Below are 11,393 nucleotides of genomic sequence, written 5' to 3' on the forward strand. Positions count from 1 at the left end.
TTTAAAACAAAATATCCCTTTTTCAAATTTTAAAACTAAATATTTTTCATTAGTGTAGATTGGATATAGGTTATGAAAATAAAACCCAGGTCTATTTGTACAAAAACACTTTAACAACCAACCATAGAAAAAAGTATTTATGAAATAACTTTTTGAATAAAACTTTAGAAAATAGACCTATTAAATTGAGGTTATAAATTAGTTGAACCCTTTCAGTGCTAGAACTTTTTTTTAATTTTTCTGAAAAATGCTGGCATTTTTCAATGTAATATCTGAAAAGTGCTAGGGTGAAAGTGGCGATTTGTAATGTTTTGTGAAAAACTTGACAACTTGCCTAATTTTCAAGGTATTAACTTGAAACTTGTTTTGTTTTGTAACTAATGAAATTCCCCAAATATAAAAATATATAAATATGGATTAAAATATTTCAAGAGTATATACACTAGTACATATTTTTATATGTAAGTATTTTATTTATATACAGGGTGTCTCAGACCACCCGGCCGGCTTGTATAGCTCCAATATGAAAGCAAATCTAAACCTAATTGCAACTGGAACCCCCTATTTTGACCCCAAGGAATTCAGCTAAATTATTTTCAACCCCAAAAAAGCACCCCAAAGGGCAGATTTTGGGGGGTGGGGGTGGTTTTTGGGAAATTTTCAAATGTAAAGGGGGGTCGTGTTATACCTCTTTTTAAAGGTCCTTTAGTCCTGAGTATTTTAGTGGAAAAAGATTTAAATTATCTTCATCCTTATTTACAGGGTGTTCAAAAACGTACAAAAAATAGACCTTTGAACTACTTTCCACTGTAAAGAGGTGGAATTTCGTGGGGGGTTCAAATTTTGATAACACTTTAGTTGCTAAATGAGCTTTCAAAAAACTCAGGTTTCAACCCTTTTGCTATCTTTTTACTTATGTTACGCATTTTCAAACTTTTTGAAGTTTCAAAAGCTGTTATCTCAAAAATTTCAAATGGCAACATGGGTTTCATTACAAACCACATTGTAGTCCTTAAAATTTGCTATAATTTTTGTATTTAATGTTTTTTGGTATCTTCATTGGTTAAAGAGATATAACGAAATTAGTGTATTTTAATGTTTTATTAAATGGTATTCAAAGTGTTTGCTGTTGCAAATGTACAAGTCTAGGTCTCAATCAAAACTAATTATGTTAAAAAATTAAAATACTAACCAGATTGTTAATCTTGGAGGATTAATAAAGGAAAAAACTCAACTGCAAATATTCTTAGTTATTTTACAATTTAATGAATTCTGTCTATAAATGCTACTGGTAAATAAAGAAAAAATCATCATGAAATCAATGAGCGTGTGCGTGAAACTGGTCACGTATGATCATATAAAACAAATTATAAGGAACTTACTGGATCTGTGCGAGAGGTGAATGCACCTGCGGTAGTAGAATAGCAATACAGTACCATAATAGTGGAGAAGAAGTACTACGTACATAAACAGAGTTGGGGTTTGCATGGAACAAAATGGAAGGCAATTTAAGCATTTGTAGAAGTCCATCGGTATGTAGGCTATTAATGCTGATTCAAACAAATTATTCATTCAAAGCACTATTAGAGCCATGGAATTGTAAAATAACTAAGAATATTTGCAGTTGTGTTCTTACCTTTATCAATCTTTCAAGATCAACAATCTGAGTACTATTTTATTTTTTTAGACAAGATTTGTTTTAATTAAGACCTAGAGGTGTACATTTGCAACAGCAAACACTTAATAAAACATTAAAATACACTAATTTTGTTATATCTCTTTAACCAATGAAGATACCAAAAAACATTAAATACAAAAATTATAGCAAATTTTAAGGGCTACAATGTGGTTTGTAATGAAACCCATGTTGCCATTTGAAATTTTTGAGATAACAGCTTTTGAAACTTCAAAAGTTTGAAAATGCGTAACATAAGTAAAAAGATAGCAAAAGGGTTGAAACCAGAGTTTTTTGAAAGCTCATTTAGCAATTAAAGTGTTATCAAAATTTGAACCCCCCACGAAATTCCACCTCTTTACAGTGGAAAGTAGTTCAAAGGTCTGTTTTTCGTACGTTTTTGAACACCCTGTAAATAGGGATGAAGATAATTTAAATCTTTTTCCACTAAAATACTCAGGACTAAAGGACCTTTAAAAAGAGGTATAAGACGACCCCCCTTTACATTTGAAAATTTCCCAAAAACCACCCCCACCCCCCAAAATCTGCCCTTTGGGGTGCTTTTTTGGGGTTGAAAATAATTTAGCTGAATTCCTTGGGGTCAAAATAGGGGGTTCCAGTTGCAATTAGGTTTAGATTTGCTTTCATATTGGAGCTATACAAGCCGGTCGGGTGGTCTGAGACACCCTGTATATATATATATATTTTTTTTTTTTACATAAAACCATACTAAAATTTTGAAGTACAGTAATGATGTCATATTTATTTTTTATTGAAAGCGTATGTTACTATGAATAAATCCTGAAAATTCATGCAAATAGCTTTATTTAGAAACATTATAAAAATAAATAAAAAAAAACTTACCAAAATGTTGATTTGCGCAGGTTATGAGAAAACCAACTTCGAACACTTTGCAAAATGCATTAGGCAGGCCTAGTCTTGAATATACTATTACTATTAGTCTGTTGCATTAGGTAGTCTTTTGAATATACTATTTACACAATATGTGTAACTACTAACTGTCGCCGCCTTTTCCCTTACATGTTGTCTTTTTTTACAAACAGACATGATTTACAAAACATTCTGGGTGTACGGGCGCCCCACACCGCACACACACTGTCCTCGATCGCCGCCTTTTCCCTTCAGGATGGTTTTCATATAAGCACAATTTGCACACTCTTTCCTTACCATCAGGAATTTTTTTTAGTCCATAGCCCAAATTTTGAGCAACTTCAACATTATCCCCACCCCCTCCTAACTCCGCTGGAACACTTTTTGTAGCCAACCATTCATTTGATAAATCCTCAATTATTTCCCTCATAAAGTCAGCCCTTTCCAGTTTTTTCCCAGGTGTATTTAATTTATAACGAATGTATGAATTCAGAACCATTCTGCCAATTACATTAAATATAACATTTTTGCGTGTTTCATCGTTCTTCTTTCGTCAAGATAAACGTACAACATCTGATCGGTTGAATCTATCCCCCCCCCATTTGTGTTTTTTTCCTTAGCAATTCTTGATCAGATCTTCGAATGGAATAAGTAACTGGCTTAGCTACACTGTCAGATGATATTGTTTTGGTATTCTTCTTTTGTCTTTTCTCAGTACCAGTGAGGAAGGTTTTATTGCTGTATAATGTTCTAGCTAGGGCAATGGAGGTAAAAAAATTGACAAGGAACATGTGATGGGCTTTGTTTAGACATCCTGCCATTTCTAACAGTTTCATCACAACCGAGCTGTCCAACCCAGTCTCCACAATTCTTTCATTGTCATCGGATCGTTGAGCCCCTTTATAACAATAAAACTGTACGGTACGCAATATCGTGTCACAGAGTCACAAAAGACCCAGAGTGTAATGCCCCATTTATGATGTTTCTTTGCAGGCATGTACTGAGTCAAGGGGACTCGTTTTTTTGTGCCAACTAGAGATTCATCAACCGATAATGCTTTGCTTGGATAGTAATAAAATTTAAACAATCTATTAGCATGATCTATAATGGGTTGAAACCTTCCGCAAGGGTCATATCCTGGCTCTCCGCGTTTAGGTAGGGTGTCGACATCTACGAGGTGGAAGAATTTTAAAATTGCCTGAAAACGATCTCTTGCCATCACTTTTGCAAAATATGGTGTCTCCAAACTAAAATGAGTGTCCCAATAGCTTTCTATGCTCGGTTTTCTAATCATCCCCATATTTAGAATGATGGCAAGAAACGCTTTCATTTCTGCCACATTTACATCCACCCAGTTTCTTAGCCGGCTAAAAGGGGACAGGTCTTGGTCATTCCCATGGAGCTTACGGCACAGAAAACGTACTACTATAACCCAGAATGCCAACCGCATGGTAAAAAGCATTAAGTGTTTTGAGAGAGCTTTGCCTGTCAATCGGTAGGCAGCGCCACCAGCGTTGCTATGCTATTGCATGGCAACGCTGGTGGCGCTGCCTACGGATTGACAGGCAAAGCTCTCTCAAACCGCTTAATGCTTTTTACCATGCGGTTGGCATTCTGGTTATAGTAGTACGTTTTCTGTGCTTACGGGGATATCGATTGGTGTTATTTACAAACATTTGTAGTAAAGAGGTTGTTATGAAAAGTAACTAATAGGTTTTGAGTTTGGTGGGGGGCAATGCTTAGGCCCACTATGCTCTAAAAATTGGAATCCATGGTCAGGAGGTTGGTCATTACCCTCTTTGACCTCATCCCAGCTGCTGCTGTCTTCTGCTACATTTTGTGTACGTGCTACATTTGGTCTGACAGCCCTAGCTCCTCTACCTCTATTGCCTCTACTCCTACCACCTCTACAACGTCTAGAAGTACTAGAACCACCTCTAGGTACAGCCCTAGGTGTAGGCCTAGTTGGTTCAAGGTCATCTGCCTCTGAGTCAGATGTCTCATAGTTGGGCGTTTGCCTGGATCTTGGTATGAACAAAGGTAGCCTATTACCTCGTGGTGGAATTCCTGACAATGTACTAGGTTGTTCAGGGTTGAAAGTTGGATCATCATCCGTATCGTCAACATCAAAATCACTACTCAGACTACTAATATCATAACCTTCATTTTCACTGTCACAAAAATCAATGTTCAGTCCTGATTCTCTAGCAAATTGTCTGATTGTACCCTCGCTAACTGGCGATTTAGAACGTTTTTGGTTGCCCATATTACTCCAAAATTGTTATCAACAATAACGGAATTAGATGTATGTAACAACACGCAACACAATATAAACACACAATACGCGATTGTAAGCAAAGCATCTCGCAGCTGTAGTCTGCTACTACGTTCCAAGCGGCAAGACGCCACTGCCACGTAGATTACGTCATCACTGTGGCACACGCACTATATAAAAACATTAGGTGTTTGTTATTTCCTATTAGCTAACTTATTCCCCTTCAATTTGCCGCATTCTGCATGAAAATATCACATTAAACAGCAGAGTTGTATGCATTATTGTAAAATCCGATATATCGGATCTTAGAATTTTTTTGTTAAATTACGTAATCCAATTATCGGAACCTAGCACTTTTCGTGACCGTAGCACTGAAAGGGATTGGGGGGGGGAGGGGTGCAGGCTTGTTGAAAAAAAAGATATAAAAAAGGCTTTGTTTAGTGACTATGATTTTTTTTAGGCCTAGTGCCTGTACCGGTATAGTGGATTTTTAGGTATTTCATTAGGTTAATAGGTTAAGAGTGCTTTGAGACGGACAATTAATTGGTGAGCCTACCTGCTAGACCATCGGGGGAGCGAGCTGGCGCAGTGGTTAGAGCGTGCGACTTCAGTCCCTGAGGTCCTGGGTTCAATCCCCGCCAAGTCACCAATGGATTTTATCTAAGTGATATTGCCGCAACCCCTAGGTCTAGCCTGAAGTTATGTGAAAACAATCCCAGGCTCGTGCCTAGCGTCCTAGGACAAAAAAAACCTGCTAAACCATCTTTGGAGTTGCTTCTTGGACCTGTAGAAGATTGATAAAGCTGAGTATTTAAAACTTAAAGAGGAGACGTCGAAACAACCATTGAAGGCAGCCACAATTCTCAGCATTGACAAAATAAACATCTTAATAAGGGACTTAAAAACACTCAAAGACGACAATTGAATGACAAGAATGAGACAACAAGGAAAAATCCAAACCTGCTCATGGATGGAAAACGTGTACAAATTGTTGAAAAACAATTGTGAATGTGTAAGAAAGTCTGTGAATGTGGACCTGGAGGTCCTGGACCACTACCCTAGCTATGAAGAGACTAAACATTTTTAAAGAAAATAAACGTTGATTAAAGTGTTGCTTAAAAATGTGTTTTATTGTGCATAGTATTTTGACCCAGGCAATGCTGGAGTTTCGCTGATAGTATTATTAAAAATTATTATATTATATTTATAAAAACAATCCTCAAATTTGGAGTAAATTTTATAAATAAAAATAATATTTATGTCAAACATGACATAGGTTAATTTACACTTAAACTTAAAACTTAAAGTGGGTGCTTCCCCAGAGCCTAAAATTGATTTACATAAAATCTTAGCTTTTGTTCCTAGAAGTGAGGATCCAGGTTCGTGTCTAGCGTTTTGAGCAGTTTTTCCCAACAAAAATGCTGCCCAAAATCGCCGGTCCCTGCGCAATACAATAGTACAGTAGTTAGAATAAAAATTATCAATTGTATGTGAAATCAATATAAATAGTTTTTTGTTTTACCATATGTCGTGTGATTATTTTATTGGCTATTGGCTTTATATGTAAGTTTTTCAACTAAATAAACATTTAACTTTTAAGTAAGGGTATCATTTTAAAATTAAATGGCATGAGTGCAGTATTTTCATGTATGCATCTGCCCCTCAATATAAATCATACTTTATGATACATCTTATAAGTTAGCCTAGCTTTCAAGAAATATATATATTTTTTTTAACTAAGAGGTCCAATTGAGTTTTGTTTCCAAAACCAAATGCAGATTTGTAGCTATTTTATATAACAAATTTAAAGACCAAATATTTCTCTCCAGTGTCATCTCCGTTGCAACGCACGGGTACAGCAGCTATAGTTTGGCCGCTTAGAAAGCGACCTGCGTGCTTATGCTAAACCAACGCTAGAGGAGGTCGTTTTCTAAGCGGCCGAACTATAGTTACTATAACTGTATCAATAATTGGTATCAGCAACCTTTCTCCCTTTAGCTTGATTACGTATTGTGACAATTTATTGTGTTTCTATTATCCCCTAGACTCTATTTCATGTATGCTAGCTGAACTCTATTCCTCTTCAAAAAACTTTTAACTAGCCACTTGGCTTTCCAACCTTGTAAACTGTAACAATCACGTTAAACATGTTGTTAAAAAATTGACTTTTGTATATATGCTTTGAGACAGATGTCTCAGATCTGCAGCATAGACACTTTGAGGATTATATATTTTTAATTACTACATAATCACATATCTTATGGAATATCTATTTATGGAGCAACAACAAAGACCAATTTGGATTCTATCCTTATAAAACAAAATAAGGCTATACATGTAATGAAGAAACTGCAAAAAAGAGATTCAGCTAAGAGATATTTTAAAGAGTTAAAAATCCTAACAGTTCTGTATATTTATGAATTATCCGTCTATAGTTTTCCTCTTCAATCAATACTGGTGACTATAAAACTAGGTTTAAAAATAACTTACCATGACATAAATTGGAATTTTTCAAAGAAATAACTAATTATTCAGGTTTAACTTTTTTGCAACACCTGCCAGCTCATATAAAGAGGGAAGACAATTCAAATAAATTTAAAAGAACACTAAAATACTTTTTAATCAAATTTCCATTTTATTTCATAGAAAACTTAAAAAAATAAATATTAGTAGGTTACATAATTTGAATTTGATTTCCATAGAAAAATTAAGAGAACCATTTAAACACTCACCATGATGAGTAAACCTTTTTTGTATAATTTTTGTATTTAAGCCCAGAAAATGGATGTTGGCTATATTTTTTTAAAATTTTATTAACTGCTTATGTTATTGTGATTGCAATGATGTTATATATTTCTGTTTTAATATTCAGTTAGAAATTCTTCACTTTTTAAAGATTATTTTGTTGACAGTAAATCTTATAATATATTTTAAGCATTTTGTAATAGTTGTATATATGTATTCGTAGCCTACATTTGACTCTATTCAATACATGTTATTTATGTAAAATAACAAATAAAGAATGATTTTATCTGAACCAAGAGTTAATGATACTGATCAACAATTGTAAATGCTTAGACGCAGTACAGCGTGGTAACGTCGTCGCGAGGAGCCAAGGTGCTGGCAGGCAAGCAGAGGACATACCAACAGAGGCCAACAGCCCCAGTGTTAGTCAAACATGTGTTCACTTCATCACAGGGCATTCCTGTAACCATGGCTGTACTGCCTCACACGCAGCCCGCCAACAACCCTGAGGTATGGGTGTAAGATACAGTGGAATTTCAATTTAAAGGGCTACAGTTTTTGCTATAGGAGTATTCTCACTCATCATGATTAATTGTTAATACAGGGTTAAATTCATCAATTTCTTTGTGAGAACAATTTCTGTCATAAATTTCTTCATTTTATGTTGTTGTTGTTCCGGATCGGTAAGACATACAATAAAAGGTTAAATTACCTGTGTCCGCCAGTCGATCCTTGTGCTGTGTCCTATTACAGGATATGCATTTCGGCAGAATAAATTGCCATCATCAGTCCTAATATAAGATCTTGATCTTCCCCGTAGGGTGCGTCTTGAAGTTTTGGAACACGTACACGAACTTAATGTATATAAGTGTTAAGTTCGTGTACGTGTTCCAAAACTTCAAGACGCACCCTACGGGGAAGATCAAGATCTTATATTAGGACTGATGATGGCAATTTATTCTGCCGAAATGCATATCCTGTAATAGGACACAGCACAAGGATCGACTGGCGGACACAGGTAATTTAACCTTTTATTATAAATTTCTTTGTATACGGGTAACCTACCTCTACAGGTTATAATTAAGTTATAATTTATTATATACATTAATTTATTATACAGTTAAATTGGTACTGCCTTGGATTTTTTGCTAAATCTTACCTTCTCAGTGTACCCTCAGAAAATTAAATTTTCTTTTTAAAAAATCTAGGAAATAACGACCTGGTTCTGAAAATAATAGTTTTTTTTTGCTTCGAAAAACCCCGGAAAACGGGAAAAAACATTTTCGCGGAAATAGGTCATGTGGGTACTCAAATTATATATGCAAGAAGTTTCAAGATCCGATGGATATTAACGGAGATACAGTAGACTCCCACTTATCCAGACTCCTCGGGACCGAGGCCAGTCCGGATAACGGTTATTCCAGTTAAACCGACGTCCCCAAAAACTCGTTAAAATGGACCGTTTACTGTGATATTCGACTTAAATTTAGGAGAGCATTGTATAAAGACTTGTGATCGGTCTCAAATCTTTCCCACGAGGAAAGTCGTTACGGTACCGCCCACTTCCTGCCGATCTAGTCCGGTTAAACCAATGTGCTGATAAAAATTGTCCGGTTTAAGAGATGTCATTTCTGCCGAGTGTAGTCCAGTTAAACCGATGTCTAGTTAAAAGGGGTTCGTATAAAAGGGAGTCTACTGTACAAAGCTTTGGTTAGGTTTATGCTTTCTCTACACATGACCAAGTCCCTCAGGGGACGAAATATTATATGCACAGTGTATTTTCTACATGTTCTATGGCCTACCTACACTTTCAAGGTAAGCTAGATGCTATCCACCTTTTTCTACAATTTAAAATCCTGGCCTAGAGCCTTTCCTTGAACAAAACTTAGTTTAGGTTGGGTTAGATTAGGTTAGGTTAGGTTACATTGGTATTGTCAGTAACCCAACCCAACTTAATCCAACCAAACCTGGCCCCCAACTTAACCTAACCTAAACAACACTTTTACGGTCGTAGCTTACTTATTTTTCCGTTTTCCGACCGTATCTCCGTTAATATCAATCATATCTTAAAACTCCTTGAATATTCTTGTTCAGCTCGCTTTACCTTTTAAATTGATTGTACATTACCAATTTTTTGTGTTAACAAAAAGATTTTCTGCTTTTCCGTAGTTTTCCGACATTTTGCACGGAAAAAACTATCATTTTCAGAATCAGGGTTTTATGAAAAAAGAAGGTTTTTATGTTAGTCAAGTTGAGAAAATAATTTTAGTCTCCATTTTTTTAAATATGACCACCATGTTTGATTTTCTAATAGGAGGCCCTATAATTTATAGAATCTATAGAAAGTAAATTTTTTTTTAACATTTTTTTTTCTTGGCATTTTTTGTCTAAAGCTACTCGTTTAGGAGTTACAGGGTATTACAACTAAGAAAAAATGACATGCCACGGTGTACATTCTGTGTCATGTAGCTCCTAAACGAGTAAGTTTATAGAGAATATGCTGAGAGTAAATAAGTCTTAAAATTGCATCTATATTCTAAAAATACCATAAAAACATATAAGATATTATTCCTCATATTGTGGATATTGTTCTGTACTTGATTCCATTGTTTCAAAAATGGCCGCCATTTTCCAAACTAGCAGCAAATTTGAAAATAAAAAAACGTGTATTTTATGGTCTTCTTAGAATGTAGATGCAATTTTTAAGTCTGAAATAACTGTAACGCTGGTTACACACTGGGCGGTTTCTGCCTTGGTGGCGAAACTGCCGTCGCCGCCTCGAAAAAAAGTCGAGCTTACACATTCAGCGGCAAAATTACCGCCACGAATGATCAGTAGCCAAAACAATGTTTGTAGTTCTTCATCGCTTAATGTGTTGTGACTTCTCTGTTTCATGAGTGTTCAGTTAATTGTATTTTGCACATTTTTTAAAAGTATATATTATTAAGTATTATTTGACGCTACTACTATTCTTAATGAATTTGTGAATAAAGATTATTTGTCTATTGTCTATTGTCTAAGTGTTTAATTCAAAATGGAAAGGCAACAACTTTTAGCACTTTTGTTGTACCGTCAAAGGAAAAGAAGACAGCAGAGAAATCGCTCGTCAACCACAAACACTAAAAACAATAAATAAATGTTATAAACAACTCACAAACTTAACAACAAGACACAAATTAATAGGCTGATTTTCAAAGACCTCTGACTTGGAGCAACTGGGAAAGACGACTGATCAGCGGCGACGGTAGAAAACCGCCAAATGTGTAAACGCCCATTTGGTCACGTACGCCACTGCGTAGACTAGAGCGGCAAAAACACCGCCAGCCGCAGTGGCAGTGGACGGCTGCACAGCTGCCGCCAACGGCAATATGGCCGCGCGGCGTTCCTGCCGCCCAGTGTGTAAGCTTCCATTTAAGTCTATAGACTACTGCTCGAACGGCGGCGACGGCGAAATTACCGCCGCGGCAGAAACCGCCCAATGTGTAACCGGCGTAACTATCTAATCTGAAATGTTAAAATATGCAATTTAAAAAAATTGATATTAACATATTTCGAAGTGTGTCAAAGTGCTATTTTTACAGAATTTTTCTCACCTCTAGTCATTGAAAACCATCTTTTGTTTTTTATGCTCACCAAACACAGATGATGAATCATAGTAAATAAAATCATATTAGTTTTGAAATGGGTCTCTTATTTAGGGTCTTGTATTTTTTGTTCACCCTGTTGGTATGTAAAAAAATTTGTTAACCCTGTGTTATCTTGCGCTGCAAAAGAAATTGAGCTTCTGCTCTTTCATTGTGTTCAGCA

At 35.7% G+C, this 11,393-nt stretch overlaps 1 protein-coding gene across 1 annotated transcript in view; it reads left to right on the forward strand.

Annotated features, from left to right (window-relative positions):
* Positions 1-11,393, forward strand: part of LOC128982218 (polycomb protein Asx-like) — a 37,306-nt gene that overhangs the window by 17,125 nt on the left and 8,788 nt on the right. Inside the window, exon 4 of the mRNA XM_054401284.1 lies at positions 7,920-8,096. Within this exon, the coding sequence (XP_054257259.1) occupies positions 7,920-8,096 (177 nt within the window). The remainder of the gene's footprint in view (positions 1-7,919; positions 8,097-11,393) is intronic.

This window comes from Macrosteles quadrilineatus, unplaced genomic scaffold, assembly GCF_028750875.1.
Source record: "Macrosteles quadrilineatus isolate MER2022 unplaced genomic scaffold, UCM_ALF_1.0 Scaffold_201__1_contigs__length_191814, whole genome shotgun sequence".
In the NCBI taxonomy this organism is placed as follows: Eukaryota; Metazoa; Arthropoda; class Insecta; order Hemiptera; family Cicadellidae; genus Macrosteles; species Macrosteles quadrilineatus.